General features: G+C 40.1%; 2 protein-coding genes across 3 annotated transcripts; both read right to left on the bottom strand.

The window, feature by feature from the left end:
• Window positions 1-1,299: 1,299 nt before the first annotated feature.
• Window positions 1,300-12,537, bottom strand: acvrl1 (activin A receptor like type 1). 2 transcript variants are annotated; one of them, XM_054608814.1, is made up of 10 exons: window positions 12,456-12,537; window positions 6,535-6,606; window positions 5,870-6,106; window positions 5,314-5,510; window positions 5,114-5,213; window positions 4,879-5,025; window positions 4,485-4,760; window positions 4,137-4,334; window positions 2,705-2,835; window positions 1,300-2,432 (listed from the first exon to the last, which is right to left on the bottom strand). In XM_054608814.1, exons 1-10 carry the CDS (start codon window positions 12,529-12,531, stop codon window positions 2,286-2,288), a joined length of 1,581 nt encoding a protein of 526 aa, XP_054464789.1. In that variant the 5' UTR covers window positions 12,532-12,537; the 3' UTR covers window positions 1,300-2,285. The 2 variants fall into 2 exon arrangements, with proteins under 2 accessions (XP_054464789.1, XP_054464790.1); XM_054608815.1 differs by lacking the exon at window positions 12,456-12,537 and adding an exon at window positions 11,828-12,439.
• Window positions 12,538-16,521: 3,984 nt separating this feature from the next.
• Window positions 16,522-18,897, bottom strand: ankrd33aa (ankyrin repeat domain 33Aa). The gene is given in 5 exon segments (XM_054610017.1): window positions 16,522-17,039; window positions 17,042-17,350; window positions 18,149-18,289; window positions 18,386-18,515; window positions 18,640-18,897. Coding segments are annotated over 5 exon segments (1,356 nt in total).
• Window positions 18,898-22,209: the final 3,312 nt, after the last annotated feature.

The raw sequence follows: 22,209 nt of genomic DNA, 5'->3' as shown, positions 1-22,209 counted from the left end.
ATCCCACTGTTAAAAAGAATACACAGAGGGGAGATGGGCTCCTGCACTCACAGAGGGGGAGCTAGGCCTCTCTGATACTTGAACAACCCCCCTGCAGTGTTAAAAATAACCAGCTCTTCATCTGACTGACCAGACAGACTGGGGCTTTGAGGGAGTATTATCTCTCTGCAGTTTGTTCAACAACCAGGCAGACAGAAAACACACACACACACACACACACACACACACACACACACACACACACACACACACACACACACACACACACACACACACACACACACACACACACACACACACACACACACACATACACACACCAAGAGATAAGGGGGGAGCAAAACAACAGATAGAAAACGAAAACACTGGCTTGCAGATATTACATGAAAGAGCAGATACAATTATTTAACCAAGCACTGGGCTATTTGTATTCTTTGTTACAGTGTGGCATTCTTGTTGCATCAAACTTGTTGCTTTTTTCTCCCAACAGATAATTTGTAAAGCAAAAATACTTTTGTTATATACGTGTTTATTAAATCAGATGAATCTGACAGCTCATTTTACACTATGGCTGCTCGGGTTGAAGCTAAAACCAAATGGTTGTGGCTAGGTTTTTGACCCATCTGAAGAGTAAACAAGTGTTTACAAGTAGTTTAAATATGTCATAATTATAGTATCTTTTCAAACAGGATCTATAAATTAGTTTGAAATGAAACTCCCTCAGATTGGATATGTGTGGATATTTGCATTCTTACTTTAAAAATGAGAAATGGAAAGTGTTTTGTATTTTTAATTATTTACAGAATCAATACCCACCAAGAATAGTGCAGACAAATAAATATATAAAATGTTTATTCATGAAGTCAGGCTTGTCTTACATGAATCTATTTATATTTTCTGGTTAAGCATCTCAGTATTTGAGGCTAGTGTGACTGAGAGAAATTGAGAGCATGTTATCTCATCTTTATGACATTTCATGCAAGTGACAGAAGGGCCATTTTGGCTGTTCAAATATGATGTGTGTTAGATGTTAAAAATAATCCCCTGATAACTGATAACTGTTAATTATACTTCAGTGATGCAATTAAATGTTGGTCTAAACTTTTTGTTTAAAAAAATGTACCGAAAAATGAAAACACAATTGCAAAACTGGTGTACAATCACAGTAAATCTCCCAAAGTAAGCTGCTCTACTGAACGCAACATACATAGATGTTTGTCTGTTATCTGATGACCTCTACTGGTCAATGAGAGAATTGCTAACATCAGTGGTGCAAAATTGTATCTACATCGCAATCTGTTGAAAAATACAATCCTTTATTCAACATACACAATATTACATGTCTGTTTGTGAGTTCCTTTACTGACCAGAGTAAAAGTGATGGTACATTATTGGCCTACAGAAATGTAAAAAAATACTTTGAAAATGTTGTGTTGGAAAAAAAGTACATAAAATGTGTCTCATTGTTGAATAATAGACAATAATAGCCCTTTCAAAAATATATTTACAATAAAATCAATGGTTAAACAAGACAACAGCTTCAATGCTGTTAGAATATGTACAACTAAATATCTCAATGTGCCTGTGTGCAGATAATAAATGATAAGTTTATATAAGTTAAATATGCTTACACAACAGGTAATGTGCTTTGGTATGAGCATGTTATTACTTACATATTTCCTCTTTCCATATGGCACAATCAGTGGACACAATTGCACAATGGGTTTTCCTATTGGGAAAACCCATTGTGCAATTTAACTGCATTCCAGAGAAAGTCCAGAATGACGTGCTCTTCCTGTTCTCTATTAAAATGATGAGTTATTTTGCCATGCCAGATTTTCCTCTCTGTCGTGACGATAGGGGATTTAGACAATTATGAATAAAACCGTATGTGTGTAGAACAGCCTATGAATTGTTCGGTTTTTATTTATCTTGATTAAGAAATGTCCTTTAGCTGAACATAAAAAAATAAATATACTTTGATCATTTTTTTGGGGTCTTAATAGTTTTCTCTTTGGGAGCCTTTAAGTCTGAGGCCCCGGAAATATGGCAGATAAAAGTAGGAAATATGGCAGATAAAAGTAAGACTAAGAAAAAAAAAAATAGCCTTGGGAGCCAGTCTAGACACTACTGCTCAAAGTCATGTGATTTTAATATAATGCAGTGACTGTGAGAGTCATTAGCTCAAACCATGCTAATGATATGCACCCCGTGCTTTTGGAATGGTGCATAATCCCTTTTGTTTTTTTCAGTCTTTTGTCCCCGTTTCAACCCGGTGCTCTGGTCTAGATGTCCCGTTTGAGTTTCTCAATGTTGAAGTCACTGTCATGGTCCAGTTTGGAGAGTGTCTTTCTCACCCGCAGGGCAGTGAGGCGGGCTGGTGGGCTCTGGTACCAACACTCCTTCATGATCTTCACAATGGCCGACAGAATCTGGAAACATAAAGACAAATGTCATAAACCATCTGGCCATCCCAGTAGAATGAAACATGTGTGGCACTGTTGTGTGTCCTGCAGAGTATGTTCCCTACACTCTATTATCAGGTGTCTTTTTAGATGTGGTTTCTTGCATATTAAAAAATATGTTTGTGCTAAAGGTGGGAAGTGGTGATAACCTGTACCGAGATTATAATAGCCCTGGAAAATATAATTGCACTTGTGTGAGCATGAGTGTGTGTCTCTGTGTGTGTCATCCGATGGCCTACAGGGTGGGAATGGAGCCTGTTGTGCGGACTGGGCCTCTGCTGGTCCACACACACCACCTTCTTCATCTCTTCAAAGCTGGGATCTATGGGAACCATGTCAAAGAAGGGAGGTCGGTACTCTTCCACGATCCCTAAAACAATCCCAAAAAGAAAAAAGATTTCGTGTCACATTTCTTATCCAGTTTGAGGGGATTCGGTGGGTGCTGTAATGTTATTATTATGTTATTACATTATATTGTAACCCATTATCAACATCATGCGTAGATAACCGTTATACCTCTAATTTAACTTCGCAAACAGTTTCCGAACATACATTCCTTTTCATGCAAGGCTTGAAATAGCACACTTGGAAATTGCGATAGTCCGTTGTGGGAGTTTTGTAAAGTATGTTTGGCTAAACAAGGGAAAGATATCCATTCCCTGGCGAATACATGGGATGGAGATCTGGATGGCTAAGTGTGTCTGTGTGTGTGTCAAAGTTATGTATGTCTATCCATCTGGAGTGTGTTTGTGCCTTTGTGTGTGCGTGGTCATTTGAACTTGGATGTGTGCTTGCATCTGGACTATGTACAAGACAGTGCTGACACCAGATAAGACTGTTTATAATTACTGCAGTGCTAATCATGAGAGAGGATAGTAGAGACAGACACACACTGGGAAAACACTGGAGTGCTGAGAGACATGGGACTGACTGCCTCTTATGTATACACAGACAGATAGACATGACAGAGAAAACACATTTCTCTTTCATATGCCTGATGAATCTGACATCAATTTTTTTATTTTTTTTAAAGCATTTGAGCATTGCCTTTATTTGATAGTGATATTGGAGAGACCTAGAAAATCTCTGGAAAGTATGACATGCAACTAACCGGGGACTCACTGCCTGGGGCATTTGTGCCCATGTGGCATGCGCCTTAGCCACTCAGCTATCGCTTCGCCCAATACATCAACTTTTAAAAGATAGATTGATATACAAATTAATGTGACCATGAGTTCAGATTTGTCTGGGATTGTCTTGGTTTCCAGCTGGGTGTCCCAAGTCTCGACAAATATGTGTAAACCACTAAAATGTCTCAATTTTCACCCCAATTAAAATACAAAAATAAAATAAAATAATAATAATATTGTTTTCAGCGCTTGCATAGACGTTTATCATGCTCTTTCCCAATCATTATTCCCAAACTCAATATAAAGACATAAGATGCAACTCCCGTCTGAATTCAACACTGATTTGTCAGAATTTTGTCCGTTTGTCAACCAATCACTGTGTTGTCAAGGCTGTTGCTATGACGCTTTGGACTCCGACAAAATCAGTACACCAATGGTTTGCTGTAATTCCAAAGAAAAAGTTGGTCTTTTCTAAAGAGCTCCAGGAGGCTTTTTCCTTGCTTTGTACCCAGAAACAAATAATTGTCTATTATCTTCTTACCATTCACTATTGTCCTGCGGGTAATTTCCCAGAATACCAGGCCCAAGGCCCAGATGTCAGTTTGCTTGTAGGACTCAAAGACGTCCATACGAATAGTCTCATCCAGCACTTCAGGAGCCATGTAGCGTTTGGTCCCCACGCGAGGGTTGTTGCCCACATCCAGGTAGTCATGAGACTGAGAGTGTATCACAGCCAAACCTGATGAGAGTAGGCACAGCGAACAGATGCAACATTTCAATTTATAGTGAATACCAAAATCAGCATGAAACAGCTGTTTTTTTTCAATACAATGATCATAACTATCAGCAGAAGTTTGAAACAGATATAACTACAACTCTAACAGATTACCTAGGTCAGCGATGCAGCACTGTCCGTTCCGCTTTACCAGGATGTTTCGGCTTTTCAGATCTCGGTGGGCGATAGCTGGCTTTTCCTGGGAGCTGACAATCTCAGTGTGAAGGTGGACCAGGCCACAGGCCACAGACAGGCACATCTTTAGGCAGCCCTCAGGCTCCAAGCTGCTGTACTGCAGGAAGTCGTAGAGGGAACCCAGCTCATGAAAGTGGGTGACGAGCCACAGCTGGGTGCTGGAATTCTTGGATGTCATGTCTGAGGCAATGAAACCTAAAGCAAGAATAGGAGATAGCTATTTCAACGTCTGATGCTTTTAAAAAATAACACTGCATCTTTCTTTGCACGGAAAACATATTACAAGAAAAACAACTTTTATCTGTTGCCTTACCCAGTATGTTATCATGTCGCAGCTGTACAGTATTGTAGATCTCCGTCTCTCTGAACCAGGACTGCTCATCCCTTGAGGAAAATATCTTGACAGCAACACTCTCACCCATCCAAGTTCCCCTCCACACCTCCCCATACCTGCCTTTACCTGGAAACCAGAGCGACCATTACTCAACTGCAAAGTAATAAACAAAACAAGACAAAGAAGAGCAGCAGTGGTGAGGAAGGAGACTTACCGACACATTGGGCAAGTGATATTTGTCTGGCCATAGTCCTTTGGACCAGATAAGGCAGCCCCGTCCCACTCCCTGATGTGCAGAACTCATCAAAGATATCCTGAGACAAAGACACAGAAATAATCAAAATGCGAGAACTCAAAAAACGTTAACAAATTTTGATGGTATTGTGTGTTATGTCAAACATCAAATGTCTTTACGCCGTATGTGGGGTCATCTCCATTCGGAACCTTGAGCATGGTGACATCATGCTCTTCGACGTTTGTCAGTTTGCCATGTGCACGGCGGAAGCGCAGGAAAAGCACCAGGCCACACATGCTGGCAATCATGATTAACAGCAGCAAAGACAACGTGATCCACAGCTCTGGGCGATAGACCTCTGGGGGCGATGTTGGATCTGGATACACACACAAACACGTTTAAGTTTAAGGAACATTTAAGTTCATTAGACAGGAAGGATTAAAGGAAACATAAAAACTAGTTTCATGACATTAAGTGCATCATCAGTCCAAAATAAGCCACACAGTTCAATTTGCTCTAAGTGACCACAAGGGGGAACCAGTGACTATCTAGACTCTAAACTTCCCTCTAGATTCTAGAGGGAAGTTTTGAATCCCATCAGTACAAAGTAATGCAGGATGTGCTCTGAACTGTGTGACTGTGAGGACTAAATAACTCTAAAATAAGAGGCTCAGGTCCACAGATTCATAAATGTGTTGTTAAAATATAGTAAAGCAAAAGGCTGCGGATACTGACTTATGTTTGGAGGTGGTGTGGTGTAGGCGTTGCACCAATTCTCTCTGCAGCAGTTGACAAAGAAGCGCTCGAAGGAGGTGTAGCACTGCTCCTTGTAGTTTTCCTGGGAGAAACAGCCCCGCTCCTCATGGCCTTTCACCCAGGTGTAAAAGCAGAGGTCTCCTCTGCAAGTTCCGTTCACGCATGTGCTTTTGTCATTATTGCATGTGCACTGCAGCTTCCCATTGTCTTCAGAATCTGAAGCACAAGGAATTACACACAGCCAGTGTTGATAGAAAGGCACGTCTTACAAGTCGATAGTCAGTTGTGAAACCACTGACGATTGTTCTGGGGAAAGTAAAAGAATAGCAAGGCCAAACACACATCACACACATCACTATTCATTTCTGCAGGGAAGGTAGCGTGCACTCTGCCTGTCCGAGCTTGTCTGCTGGAAACAGCAACCTATTGTTTTTCACTGGAGGATAGGTGAGAATCAGGAGACTGAAGCATACTGTCCATGTTTTGAGAACTAAAAGCTGCATACTCAGTGGGTTCTGTCGTGCAAGTGACCCCTTCATGAAATAGTCATGTGATTCATTGTCAGAAATCTTTAATGGAGCTTTCAATGAATGTAACAAATGCTCTTACCAACACTGATTCTTTACATCTGATCGTCAACTCACCTGCAAGGACAGCAGAGATCGTCAGACATGCCACAACCAGCACCACTGTGAGCAGATCAGAGCTTCCCATCTCTGTGAAACAGAAACAAAATATTTAATAACAATTAATGTTATCAAATAATGATCATAGAATTAGGCTTGTCTCTTTATTAGGAGCTGTGAAAACGAGAAACCAAACATTTTATTTGGGGAATTATGGAAAAAAATACGACCCTGACATTTTAACTACTATGTGATTGGAATTAACTGACTCTAACTTAATAGTGTCTATGAGGAGTTGAGCAGTGGTTAAAGACCAGACTCTTAGGCAGAGGAAGCTATGAGGTCAAAAACAACAGTCCGAGGGCCAGCCTGTCTGCCCGTGTTGTAATTGCATTGGGTGGGAAAAGGAGGCTTAGGGGAAGGAGGCTGTAACAGCACTCCAGAGTGTTTGTGTATTTGTGCTGAGACTGCATGTGGCGCTGTGCTACCCAGGCTCCAGGCCTGTTGGCTCCTCAACTACCCTGCTCGCAAAGTAAATATTGATGGCTACGCTTCCTGCCATTGAGTGGCCCCACCCGGCTGGCCGGCGAGACTCGGGTCTGCTCATTGTTTTGGGCTGCACTGCTGAGGGTCACGCAAGCAGGAGGGCCGTCACACACGACTCAGCCTCTCACAGCTAAAGCACACTCTAGTCTGTAACCTGACTCCCAGGTAATCTAGATACGTTACATTTAATTTATATCATTAGTAAAAAGGGACAAAATGTTGTTTAAAACACTGTTTAAATATCTACTGTAACGGATCATATGTTGTTGTTTTATTGCTGTCTACACTGCGCTATTTCTGAAGTCCATAAATTAATGTACGTTTTCTAAAAGCCTCTTCCTTTTTTTTATGTTCTGTGCACATTTTAGACTGTTTATTCTTTGTCTTCAAGGTATCATCAAAAGTAGATATAGAATCAGTATTCCTATCACCTAAAAAGCATGTCTATTGGAAATGCTGTTGTTTGAAAGTCGTTTAATTAGGGGCAGTTTAGTTGGCTAATGTGGTTTCGCACCGTTTGCTCAGACTCAGGATCTACTAGGGCCTGTAAGAGAAGAAAATAATGCTTGCAATCTGTACTATATGCAACAAATGAGGTCTGTCCTGTATCCTCTGAGGTGGGTGTGGCTTATAATAAATCTCAAATTTGTGCAATTGCCAATTGGGCTGTGTGCATTCTGATACACGATACAGCTGCCATATAGGCTGACTGAAGTCCAAATAGGATACAAGGTGGTTCCGACGGCTTACACCTATAACTGGCCCTTTTGAGTCTTTTCCCTGTGTCACTGGCCAAAGAACAATGCAGGATAACATGTGGTTACAAAGTTTTGCAGGTCTAGTTTTGGCTTAAACTCTCAATAGAAATACATATTCACTTCACTTCTAAGATCACTCATGCTGGTTCTAAAGAAAAACACAGGTTACATTGTTTAACCGTAATACATGTTAGCTGCCCTGAAGGCATATATATAGTGAGGAACATTGAATTAGGTACAGACAAACAGGTTTACCTCTTTAACCTGTTTGGCTATACTGAATAAATAATAAGTTTATGCAAATAGAATCTAGATTCAGCTAGTCTGTAAATTACAATGGAAGTATGTTTTCTAAAAAAGGTAAGTTTTCTGGAGTAACCATTTCTTACTACATGTTTATTCTTTCAAATATTCTTATATAAATCTTACTTCACACACAGCTAAAAACCCTTGAACTGGACACATCTGGCAGAGGAACTTGCACCTGTCAGCTCAATACTACGGATATCCTCCTTTAGTTGTGATGCATCTAGCTAGATATATTTAAGTATATACAACAGGAAGCCATCACATTACCTTAGTCATTTCAATAGTGTCAAATGTCACTGAAGAGATACCAGAAAAGTGGAAGAAGTTTACTTTTTACTGACCTGTCACTCTTGGTGTCTGCTTTTTTAAAATTCCAAAGTTAACCTATTGTCTTTAAAATGCATCTATTGTATTCACATGGCTGTTTTATTTGAAAATGAGAACATTTTCGGATGGAGTTTCCCATCAAAGTGTCAAATCAAATGTGAAATCTCTGCTAGATAAGATTTCCATTTGACATTAGCATTGATAATAATGACTGTTTAGCTATATTTAGACTTCCCTCCTATGTGGGTTAGCTTTGAGGCTCAAGCTCAACAAATGAGAACTCACTGCACGATGCTCTACCTCACTAAAACCACAAGCCATATTTTACCCCTCAAAAAAGCACTTCCTGTACCATGCAGCATACACGTCAGTGTAATCTGTGGGTCCAGTGGAGGAATAGCCCAAACACTACTCCACCCGCACATGAAATTATTCCCAGAGGAAGAGCATGACTGTGTCGTATTTCCTCTAGCTATCACTTTTAGCATCCTAACATAGGATATAGCAGTAATCACGTCCTCCATCGTAGGCAGCCTGACTTTAGATTCCAGCACACTTCCTCCCTTAGCTCTCTCCTGTTTGTCTCCATTCTGTCCAATGCTACACCCCCCTGACCCAAGGGGGAAAGATCCATTGTCATCTCTTCCTCTCATCTACAGAGCTTAAACTCTGGGAGGCAGATCTCTCATTCCATCTGGATGACTCTGTGTGGTTAAAGTGGTGGATTGTGGGGGCATGGCAAAGCGCAGCAGCGTCCAACGGCCCCTCAACTGGGCCTCATCATACCAAAAAGTCCTATAACTCTGGAAAGTTACTTTAAGCACTGTTACTGTAAAAGCTTCTATTATGTGGTTTATATGGCAAGACAACATCACATTCTTTTCTTTTCAATGACATAGCCACACATGTAAAACACTGTGTTTTAAATGGTAATAACCTTTTGTGACTGTCTGCTAGTCACACAGCAGACTGATTGTATCTCCATTTCACAGACAAAGCTAGGCTTGGCAGGCTTTATGGCTCAGTTACTGTCTGCATACTCTCACATGCATACCTACGATGAATGCAGGTCTGTGGAAGAAAAGGACATATCTTGTCTTTTTTCCAAGGCAGAAGAAATAAAAGTGACAAATACATGTAGGTATGGGTGTGAGAATGAGTAACACTCTTCTGATGTCCCTGATTGACATCAGCTACCCACCTTCAAAGAGACTGTGACTTCTGTCATGGCCTATACACAAAAAGGGAAAATGTCTCTTGTGTGCGTGTGTCTGGGGAGGATTGGTTGAAACAGAGTGGCGAGTAAACAGCATACAGGAAGGAGAAATGCAGCTTTGATTCATGTTATAAGCTATGCACCAACACCTCCAGCAAATATGCCAATTCTGCAAATGAGAGGAAAGAGGGATGAACTTTTACCTCAAAGTACAGGTCATTGATTTATAAGTATTCTGATTATTTACTTGAGCAGAAGTAGTCATAGAACAATGTAAAAGTGGAATCACATTTAAAATCTTACTTTAAAGAGTAACTGCAAACTTTAATTTGTCTTTTAAGCTATAAACTAAATGGTATGACTGTATTGTGATGAAACACACCAATGCTGGTTTTAATATTGACATTTCTTTCTTTCTTACTTATGGTTGGAAATGGCTCAAAGCTCCTGGCTTCATTTGAGTTGCTGTAGCTGCGATAGTCCGCGTTCGAAACTAGAACTCGCTCTCCTCCTGGCAAAGCAGTCTCCCAGTGGCTGGGAGTAAGGCGAAGGGACTACGTTCACATTTTTGTCTCATTTGTGGTCTGATAAACAGTAAATCTATTAAATTCAGTGCTCCATGCCAAATCGCTTTTTTCCAAACTACTGTAACTAGCTGTCATCAGCTCTGGCTTTCATATTTGTCAACGTTGGGTCAAGGGTTTCACCCAAGCGGCAACCTCCAAGGTCTGCCGAGTGAAGCCGGAAGTGTCTTTAAACTTGCATTCTCTACTAAGCAGCAGGGGGCGACTCCTCTGGATGCAAAAATAACCCAGATTGATTGGAAGACTATGAGAAAATGAGCCTACTTGTCACTTGATTTAATACCTCAGTAAACATGGTAAGCATGAGACTGTGGTCTCAATCGGATGATGTTCATTTAGCAAATTATTGTCCCACTTAGAGTCAAATAGACCATAAAGTGGAGAATGCTTCAGGGTGGGCTTACTGTGATTGACAAGTCCTGTCGCTACAAGAGCCATATCCTGCGTCACTACATCACTCCTCCACAATCCAAATATAGTTACTTCTGTTAATCAATCGGTAGCGAAAAAAAGAACATGGCAAAGGCAAGATGGTGACCGCAAAATCGCCGGGCTCGAGGCTTCATAACTGCAGTTCACAAACCAATGGCTGACATCACGATGCCTACATCTACTTCTTATATACAGTCTATGCTTTCATCAAACCAAAGTGGGCGTGATTTTATCGCTTGCCTACTTTTTGGCATTTTTTTAAATTATGCAATGGGTAGACTTAGATTTATACCTAAGGTTTCACTTTAAGTAAAAAACACATATGTATTTATGATGTACAACACCCCCACTATGCAGCAGAATGATCCAGAAGTGATCCATTATCATGCATTTTATAATTTGATTATTATTACTGATGCATTCTTATTCAAGCAGCATTTTTATTAACTGGTTGAGGGGGAGCTACTTTTAACTCTTTCAAATCCTTTTGGGTAATTTAATCTATAACAGCTCATAATTTTCAGATGGTAATACATTTTAATCTGCTTAATCTGTGAAAGTATCTCTTAATTACAGCCTGACCAATACAGGATTCTTGAGGCTGATACCGAATATGAATATTTTGCATTTATCTATGCTATGTCTCTTTTTGACATCTGCAATAAGCTAATATTGTTAATTGATCAACTTTATTGATTAATCGGTCTAGTAGTTGTACATGTAACTATAGGTAGCCTTAAAATAAATTTAGTGGATTTGAAAAATAAGCAAACTACTTCAATAATTGAGTGTGAAATGTGTTGAGCAGAATCAAATGGAAACACTAAAGTGAAGTAAAAAAGACCTCCACATTGTGCTTGAGAAGGCCTATAGACTGGAGTTAAACACATTTGATTTAGTATCTCTACCAAATTATTTTCATATTAATAACGACACAGGATATGGTTTCAAGAACATCATTCACTGCTGTTCATTTTAGCTTTAGCTCAGGTAGGCCACTTTTTGACACCTGCTGGTTCACATCTGTAAACACGTGGAGTGATGTCAAAGGTGACTTAGCGTCCAGTGTTAACTATAACAACTTAACTTAAAAAACACACAGAGAAAAGAGCAAATAATGATTTCCAGCATCAGCCTACCTGTTTTTATACTCGCCTTTTTTTTTTTTTTTTAACTTGACAGACTCAAACGTCACACGTCTTCCATATCACGGCTAGATTGAAGTATCGCTCCCTCCGTGGCCAAAGTATTACAAATCAAAAGTAAAACTCAACTGGCTCCATTTCGAGAGTAGAGTCAAATCGTTGTACTTTTCTTATTAACTGCTCAATTGCAGATGTTCACATCCTTTCCTGCCTCGCTGAAGAACAAACAAACCCGCCGTCTCTGGGAAAAGTTCCACCGCAGTTTTTTCCCCCCCCTTATTATTTCCAGCGAAAATGAAAAACTGCCCTCTTGTTTAACAAAAAAAAGCGATACCTCTACTTGTGAAATAAGTAAAAAAAAAAAAAAAAAAAAAAAAGAAGAAAAGAACAGGCAGCTGTGTGCTGGCAGGACGCAGCTATCTCATCTCAGTCCAAATCTGCGCTGATAAAAACGACAACATCGTCGTCGGTTTGGAACCAGACCAGACTCCTTCCGCGTTTAGGAACCACACAATTAAAAGCTCTCTGCAAGTCCCAAGTATGAACGTTGATTGTTCTTGTCTACAGTCCCGATCTAAGGGAAAGATTACAGATGTTTAAATAGTATACAGCTTTGTCCCACCCCTTATTGTCCCGCACAGGGTCTGCCTGGAATGTGTTCTCATAGCGGTTTTCCTGTTTCTTGCTAAACCTCTCATTTTCCTCTTTCCCCTGTGGACTGCTGTCTTCACTGCACTGACAGGAATGTGCTTCAAACACCCCACCATATAATAACATGCCTGTGTTCAAAAACAAGAAGTTCTTAGTATCTTGCCAAGTTTGCATCCTCCATTTTTAACCATAATCCTATTTAAAAAATATATATAGAAATTCAGGAGCCAGTGAAGGCTTTTATTATGTGGCTTATTTTAACAACAGCGATGACTTAATGATCCCCTCTAGACATTTTCTAATTTTCAGATGACAATTTTTCGCTAGGAATAATAATTTATGCCTGATACGTTTGTTTTAATACGTATGTATACTCCTTTTATGAAGAAATCCAGAATGATAATGCAAAAGTGCAATAAGGTAAACAATTGACAGTTGATATGGTGATTTGTTAGCGAACAGTTGCTTATTTACACATCCAACTATTGGAGTTGTGTTGCCCTCCTCCTGATGAATGTTAGTCCAGTATTCAGTCTCCATATGTTCTGCTTTTTGTTTCTAACGACATCAGATGCTAAATGCTCTACCATGTTCACCAGCTGGTACAGAGGATTTTTTTAAGCTATATGACTGAAAACAGCTGCCTGCAATGCCCAAAAATGTGATATGAGAGCAGCGAAGTGGGCCACACAACTAAGAACTGAAACTTGCTATGAAGCTGTTCAAAACTGGGGGGGGGGCTCCTCACCACCGCCTCTTTAATTGATGGTTAGAAAAGGGTTCAAGCCCTGAGCTGTCTTCCAGACTCATGACCTCACGAACGAACGGTGCTGCAGAATGTTTGACGGTGTTTTCACGTTGTCATTTGGTATATTGTTATTCTAAAAACTTAGGTTTTAAGTTCCCACATCCAATTTATTTAGGTTGAATATTTGACCACAATGTTCTTCCAGACAAAATAAGTTGTGATGTCATGAAATCATGCTCATACATACAAGTCTTGAACTGAGATTTACTAGCTGAGAGAAACTTTCCACTTTAAATCAGATTAATGTGAAAACAGACTTAATGTCAAAACTTGGACTTACCGGATTCTGCACAGTAAAGGTAAACTTTCATTTGGAGTAATAAGCAAACACATTTCTGAGTGACGTGGCACTTAAAGATACTTTTTTTGTCTAAATTAACTACTATTCCTTGTTAACCAAATTAGGGATAACACAATGTTGCTCAACTGCCTCTCTGTTATTGCGGTTGTGTCCGACAAAGTGTCTCCTAATGGCAATTGCATTTGTCTCTTGGATGCCAGACAGACTCGGCTGTGTGAAAACACTTCATTCAGCAGAGCCTGAGACAGATGTCTTCATGTCTGTAATATAAATCCCCCCCCTTGTTCTCAGGCTCTGTAATCTCTCAGTTTTTGGCTTACGACTGAAGAAACAGCTGGAAGCTCTCACATCAGCTGTCATGTAGAAAAAAGAGCAAATTGTTGTTCTTTTTTTAATCAGCACTGATTTTTCTTTTCTACCAATCTCTGTGATTCAAAGAGCCACACTGTCTTATTCCCTTAAGGTTTTTCTAAAAGCTTTTATTTGTTGTATAATCTGCTGGAGGAAATGTGATTTTGCTTAACCAGACATGTTTTCATACTGTGACTTTTTCATGAGCAAAATCCTGATAAAGGGAAGACTTGTTTTGCTCCCTTGTTTTAAGTAAATAGTCAATACTTTAGCTGACAGACAGCTCGTATTTGTGCTTCACAGTGTGATGCCTCATTTTCAAAAGATCAAAATCTGTACAATCTGGTCCAGCCTATGTGTTCCAACTGTATGAGGATATGTGTTTCCTCTCCATAGAGGTTCAATGTGTTCTTTCATTAAATTCTAGAGAGGTTTTTATTTTAGAGTTGACCTCAAGTCACCAAGTTCCCCCCTGTGAAGAGGAAGTGAGCCAGAATCCTTAAAATATGAGAAAATTTTGAACTTGCTAGCTTTATGTTGACGTAAAGAACTTTAAGTCAAAACAGGAAATGTAACTGTTTTCAAAGAAATAATTCCATAAAATATATTTGAGCACATGAAAGTATCCATCTTGATTTTTATGCTACCGCCAACAAAAGCTAATTGTTATGTAATGGAACTGCACATTGGATTAAAAGATTACAGATCATGGTTCAAAAGTCATCCCATGCCACTCCAGAGAGCGCATTATAGGCCTTCTTAAGAAGCTCAAAGTAACTTTGGGAGAGAGTTACCAAGGTTAAGTGCCAGACAAGAGGCTCATCCGTCACGTGCATGCCTGTTAAGGAAATGTTGAATTTCTAGCTTGTAAATACAATTTATTCATGTCATAAAATGAAAAAATGCTTCAGGATGTATCTTTAAAATCTGTTTCTGTTTCAGTTACTGTACAACAAATGTGTATTATGTCCTGTGACCACACTAATGTACAATATCGTGGTTCTTTCAGATCACCAAATCCGAGGTAGAGGGCAGATAAACAGATTCACTTGAAAAGGTCAGTAAATTTATTCCTCACATACAAACACACATTTTCATCTTTATCAAGATTTAGAAGACCTGAGTTTTTTGTGTCTCTTGTTTCCACTTTTTAAATGAATAACCCCTGAAGTTATGCTCTAAGAATAGTATCTTATTACATTATTTTAATTCAAAACATTTAAATATATTTTGCTGTAATTAGAACAGGTATTGCATTTATAGTTTTTTTTGTTATTAGTTATTATTTCATGAATTACCAAGATGATCGATACAGAGAACATTTTTAAATGCCCCAATGAAAGCAGCACCCCAAAAGAGATTTTCCTTGCCGTGACAGATTTTTCAGGTATAATGCCCAACGTATGACAAAAGATTTCCTGAGTGACATAATGTGCAAATAGTACATATATACATACATACACGTGCATAGGTAACTCTGTACGTGTGAGGTCTGCTGTTGGTGTCAGAACATTTTTGCAAAAAGAAATAAAGGTATCCAATTAAAAGCATTAAACATAGTACATCAAGCTCCAGCAGACTTTTGACTTGAACACCAGTGAGTAGTTTTTTCTCATGATCGGGCAAAAGTTTGAAAAGTTTTTCTGCATCTTCCCTCCTAACATCATTCCACAGTATGGAGTATTAAATTATTTCAAAAACACATAGTAAAAGGCATCAGGTATATGCTACATGTTGCGTACAGTGGAGATTGGATCGCTCTCGGAAATAAGAGTGTTGAATAAATCTCAAAATCGTTACTGATTCTATTAATATATTGCTGTAAAATGGCTTTAGCTTGCCCTGGTAGTCGTATTTGAGGGATTGCATGAAACACTCAAGTATATTGAAATTTTGTCTGCTGATTTAGCAGTTCTGATCTCAATCGGAAAATGTATTATAGCTACGATTTCCTGTTTCTGAATCTTTTCCAACAGCATTACTCCCATTTCAGAGTGGAAAAAGAACATAGTTTATGAATCTTACAAAAGTAAACCATCTTCATCTCTTGGTCTTGTAAAAAGCCGTCCCTGTTACTTTGAGCATGTGGTGTAGAGGAGCAAAGCACATAGTTTGAAGATGTGTTGTCTCTTTTATCTCAGTCGACATTGTCTTTTTGATAAACCAAAATTAATTTGCTGAAGGCTTTTGCTCACATGTACTTTATAAACAGTATTTGCTGTTGCTTTGTTTGTCTTTCAGTTAAATACCATCATTCACAAACACAGATTTGTAAAATCCTCACAAAATGTCATTGCAGGTGTTGTGGTGAGTTTAACTTTGCATCACCATGAGAGTTGATCTTCCACTGGACCTTCCAATCCTCGAAGAAGAAGTCAGTCATACTAAGACATGTAAGACACCGTATGTCTCCAAAACCAAAGAATATTTGGTTCACAATTTTCAGTTTTCCAAAGTTTGTTGTTGCATTTTCTTAGTTTTCTGTTAAAACCTCACTGTAATCACAAAAGCCTCACTGTAATCACATATGCTCATTCCTCATGCGTGACTTTATCACAGTGAAAAGAGAATAGTGGCTCATTTTTTGCTTGATGAACGTTTAGACCCCTTCTGTTTTTTCTCTTGTTCTTTTTCCTTTTCCTGTTGCTGCTTCTTCTCTCTCTTTTTCTCCTCCTTGGCCTCCTTGTACTTCCAGATAGGAGGCTCCAGGTAGCCCTTCTGCCTTTTCTTCTTTTTCTCTTTCTTTGGAGTGGGCTCCCCAGATTTTGTTACTTCAATCTTGGGAATACATCCTGAGGGGAAGATGCTGTTCCTGTGTGCCATGCTGCGGGGAATGAAGCTTCTCGTGTCACCTGTTGTCATGCTTTCCCTGCGCTCCGTGTACTGGCAGCAGGAGGTCAGAGATACAGAGGTGGCTGACACAGCAGCCTGAGAAGCTGAGGTGGTGATGGAGCCTTTACTGTGGCACACTGTGCTCTCCTCCAACTCCTTGCTGCTGTGCTTTTCAAGCAGCTCAAGGACGGTAAACCGTGGCTTGCCAATCTCTGGGGGGCTAGAGGGACAGAGTGGACGGCAACCAGTGACTATCAGGGGCTGTGGAGGCCTGTAGTCATCCGCACCATATGGTCAAAGACCCCATTGTCTTGGGGGTCGTTAGGGAAGTTGAAAGAAAGACTGTCTTTTAAGCGCTGCCTCAGCTTCTGACTGGTTGTTTTGGTGGCTGTGGCCTTTGCTACCAGTTGCTTCAGCTCAGGCCACTCAGGAATGTAACTATCACAGAACTGCTCAGCGACAGAATAAGCCTTCAGGCGGCGGATTCTTCTAAGAGTCTCAAACCTTCCTGTCCTAAGGATCCAATCGTTTAGACCTTTCCCTTGGACCAGATCAACTGCATTCATATCTGCACCTGGGAATGAAAAGGGGAGGAAAAACAAGCAAAAAAGGGTTTTAAACAACGACACACATTGATAATCATTGGATGCTGGGGGATGTGAGGAAATCCAATGATCCTACAGTAAAATGACCCCACCATGTGGCCACTTTTGAAGCACAGTTCATTGAGTAGATGTGCAGCATAACACTTCCAGAAGTGATACAGGCCATTTCCCAACATGGTGATATAAGATATAGATTGCTATTAGGTGAAAACAGTGTACTTAAATCAGGCCAGATTTCTGCAGATTTTCTCTAAAGCTATCTGGTTGTAATAATTCAGTTTAAGTCATTATTTTAAGAATATGTGTCTATTTTTGAAGACTATGATAACCCGCTTAATGAATAAGCAAGGCTTTAAAACAATACCAAGAACACCAGACATATATTTTTATTTTACAAATGGCTCGGTTTGCCTGTCAAATTATCGGTCTCTGACATAATTGAACTCTGAATAGAAAGGGATTGGAGAAAGACCAGATTAGTTCACAGATCAGATATCCCTGTTTTACCCTCTAAATCACTTGTGTACAATGTTTATATTTTTGGTATATTTTCCTGGTCAAATTATGAATTGCACACAACAGTTTTCATTCTTCCATCCATACTGTAAATTTATGTTTTCTTAAACAATTGTCCCATGGGTGATGGTCTGCACGAATGTAAGAACCTGGCCTTATTGCCTCTGAATGAATATGTTGTCCACGTGTGCACACACATCAGATGTTCCTCCTGCAAAGTTTATAGGAGGTCTTATGTAACATTAACTTACCATGCATTAACAGGGCGGACACACACTCGTCTCGGCCCTGCAGGCCTGCCTTAATTAGAGCTGTGAAGCCACGGGGATCCCTGACTTCTGAGTCCACACCAGAGTAGTAGTTAAGGATATAGTTTAAAATAGTGACGAAACCTGGGGAAAAAGAACCAAAACATTATTTCATTATGGTAGGTTGATGAATTGAGACTAGATGTTGAGTTAATGTGGTGTATATGTCATGTGACATACCTGCTTGCGCAGCAATCATGAGGGCAGTGTTGCCATCATTGTCTTGGTGGTTGATGTCTATTAATGGACATACATGCAGCATGGTGACAATGTCTACGAATCCCTTTCCCACAGCCAACATCAGTCCAGTCTGAGGGGGAACATAGAAACAAATGCACCTTCATGACTATCAAACCCTTTTCATTGTAGAAATATAGATTTCTCACTTTGTGTCAAAGCCCCTGTTGTAAAAAAGGAAAAGAAATCCAACTCACCCTGCCATTGATGTCCAGGTCCATGGCCTCGTCTTTAGTGACTCCTCTCTCCAAGATCCTGCGCAGGGACGTGGGGTCATTCCGAGCGCAGGCCTCATACAACGTTTTAGCCGGCTCTGTGTCCTTTTCATCCCTGTCATAGTCGGGAAGCACTGAGTCGTCAGAGAGCACACTCCCTGAGTCAGAATCATCCAGGAGGATCTCCGAGTCCTCAGATGGGCCTTCGCCCAGGTGGGGGTCATACTTTGCAGTGGCCATTGGCCCCCCTTCTGCCTGGGATCACACCTGGGTGTCAAGTCTGCTGCTCACCATCTACATCTTGAATAGGAAAACATTAATAGTTTTTATTGTGGACACAAACAAATGCTGTGTTCAGTGGCCAAATGCTGCTCATATAAACATCTTAAAGACAGCAAGAACTTGAACTGACATATATCTCATGTTCCAATTCAGGTACTGTCAAAAATGTGTGCTTATCCTAATGTGAAAGGTCTTGGTGATATCAAAATATTTGTGTGCAAAAGGCATTTCAGTACTGTATTTTAAATTGGGCCATCTAGGATAGGATTGTGTATGATTTCTCCCCTCAAAATAAGCATCTAATGAAAGTATGAATGCAAGAATAACGGCAATACATTGGCAGCTTTTGAAGTTAGCGTATTAAATAGATCTGTAGGTGCCTTGTGTAAAAGGCACGGTGTCTAAAAGAGGATGATGAGCTTCACCTCACCTCCGCCCTCCTGTTAGAGCGGCTGATCCGCAAGTCTGATTTACAAGATGTGTAAGCTGACTGTGCAACATTCTTTTTGCCAATGCCCGTTCACTCACTCAGCCCATTATAGAACAGAAGAACAGAGAGAGAGTAGTTAAAACTCTGAGAGTGATATTTTCGCTTTTATATACTTTAAGATAATGAATACTCAAATGTATAAGAATGTGCAAAACATGCATATATATCTACAAATAAATAACAGGTATACAGTTAATGCTCAAGAAACATTCTACAACTGCAGAAGTTTGGTCTGTGAAAGTCATGTGAATAAAGGCATGTACAGAGTTGAGAAAGGCCATATGGTGTGCCGGAAGCAATGGGAGGCCAGGCAAGTGACAGCATCTGTCATGGTGTCTTAACCGTGTCACACTTCTCTGCAGTAGAAGTGCACTGGGCTATCCAGTTGTTTTTTTGGTATAAATCAATAAAGTACAAATCTTATGTTTGTATGAAGCATATTTTGAAACCAGTAAAGACACAGTTTCTTAAGGTTCAGGCTTATGGTGGGATAGATTTAGTCATTCTTAATGTTTTTAGCATGAGAAAGAGCTTGATTGCCCTACAAGTGAGGGATTGATGGTTTCAGTATAAAAGCTGCCTCGTTCCTGCACACATCGCTACACCGTATCCAAACTAGGCACAAATTAACACAGATTGCAAAGAAGCAGTTTTGCACCTGCTGACAATGTCAAGTAAAAGCACATTTTGGATAAGCTCTCATTAAATGCCAGATAGAGCTGCTCAACTCCTTTAATCCCACAAACATATGTTCTTATTTCCCCGTTGTGCATGCTGAAGAATGAAGATAACAATCACACAAACTTTTCTCTCTCTTCCTCCTTGTGAACAAATACAGACAGCTCCTATTTTAACTCTGCCTTTGTGGCCTACACTTCCTGCTGAGCAGCACCTTGTAATCTGATCAAGCTTCTTCCTCTGGATCCTAAATATGAGCTGTGGAGTGAATATGTAAAAACATGTGCAACAATTTGTGCTAAATCAAAGTGAAAAAGAAACTTAGAGCAAATTCTCACCCTAAAGCAATCCGTGGATAAGTCTTCTTCTCTTTCTTCTTAAAAAAAATGCTCTCAGTGGTTAAACCATCCTCATTAATTGGGCTTCCCTTCTTCCTGTTGACTCTTGGTAGAAACTGGGGAAGTTTACGTTTCCAAACTGTCTCCAGCTGAATGCCATCCCCCCACCCTCCATCTCTCCTACTGGCCAGTAAGGACTCCTCATCAGCTGGCAATCCGTCCAGGTCCCAACATAGACTGTGCTGTCCTAAGTCAGGCAACATGCTCTCTCCCTCTCATCCTGATTACAGAAGATTTAAGGATTAAGAGAAAGAAACAGACAACAGCCAACCTTGCTCCCCTTACAGTCTGTTGAGCTCGTCGGCTCCCTCTTTCTCCTCTCTCTCACTCCACAGCTCTCTCTGAATCTGTCCATCCACAGCTCTCTACTGTCCGTCTGTTGTGTCAGAGAAAACCTCTCCTAACTGTCCAAATAAGTGCTGTGGCTGAAACATGGAGGCTATGGCTCCCTAAATCTGCTGTGCTGCTGAGGACCCGCTGCCTGAATAATTTCAGTGTGTCTGTGTGAGTGGAGACAGCCTCTTGGGCCTGTTTTCCCATGGAAATCCATTTGCTGGGACAACAAACTAGCCCCGCTGTTACTTTAAGCCAGGGGGCCTTGCTAGTAATTATTCCCATGACAGGGATGACATACACAGAGACATGCATGGAAACACATGGACATTTTGTGATGCGTGCAAACAAATGCTTAAATATAAGACGCCTACATGCAAACACATGGCGTCAAAGTTTGGAGCAACTCATTTGCAAAAAACAAAGCAAAACATATGTTTATTATCTGCTGTTTCAGCATCTAATGGTCTGTTAATTCAGGTTACTTTGCGTCAACAAAAATATCCCAAGTTCATGTATCCCAAATAATCTTATATTCCAATTATTAGAAACCAGTTTAAGATGCTTTAATTAGCTTTTTTACTAGTTTCACATTGGTTCAAGACTTCTGCTTGAACTGTAACCACCTCCCTTTTGTTTTGATTGTCGAATCCCATGTGTGGACAGGAATATTGCGTCAACAGGTTTATTTATAGCATCAGAGACTCAATGACGTGGCATTAAAAGGTGCATGTAAATAGATTAACCCTGATAGTGAATTGGAGTGGGACCAATCTGTGACTTTGTGCATGTGAATGTAGCCTGCCTTATGCAACGACTCCTCTCTGTTAGGGGGATGCACTGTCCCCTTCTGATCAAACTGGGTAATGCAGTGTTGGACATGAGCCTTGTTTATGAAGTTCATCAAGATGTTAAAATAGCTCAAGTTTATAAAATGAATCCTCACTGATGGTTTCAGCTGCTTTCTATATCACCTCCAAAGATATCCGCCAACTTACAACAGGACACATCTCGTTTGCTCTGAACTTACATGTTGCTCATTGCACTTTCAGAAGGAACATACCATTAAGAAGTCAAATGCTTCATGCCAGCACTGTTAGCTAAATTATTTCAATATCAGATGTCCATCGACTGAGAAAAGCCACTGTGACAAATTGTGACTCATTGAAAGCTTTTTGATCCTGAGAATTATAGTTGCTGATCTGCTCTGAAGAGTTAACTAACACAGACATGTTGTTAATACCAGCCATCTGAAGCGGACACACCTCCAACAATATAATCTCACTAAATCCCATCAAATGCCCCGACCAATTACTTATTAGAAGCTGCCTCTTCGACTCTTAACCACCAAATCAGACCTAACACACCACA

Source organism: Anoplopoma fimbria, chromosome 12 (assembly GCF_027596085.1).
Source record: "Anoplopoma fimbria isolate UVic2021 breed Golden Eagle Sablefish chromosome 12, Afim_UVic_2022, whole genome shotgun sequence".
Lineage (NCBI taxonomy): Eukaryota > Metazoa > Chordata > Actinopteri > Perciformes > Anoplopomatidae > Anoplopoma > Anoplopoma fimbria.
Note: the sequence above shows the minus strand (reverse complement) of the source record. Positions and strands in the feature narration are given on the sequence as shown.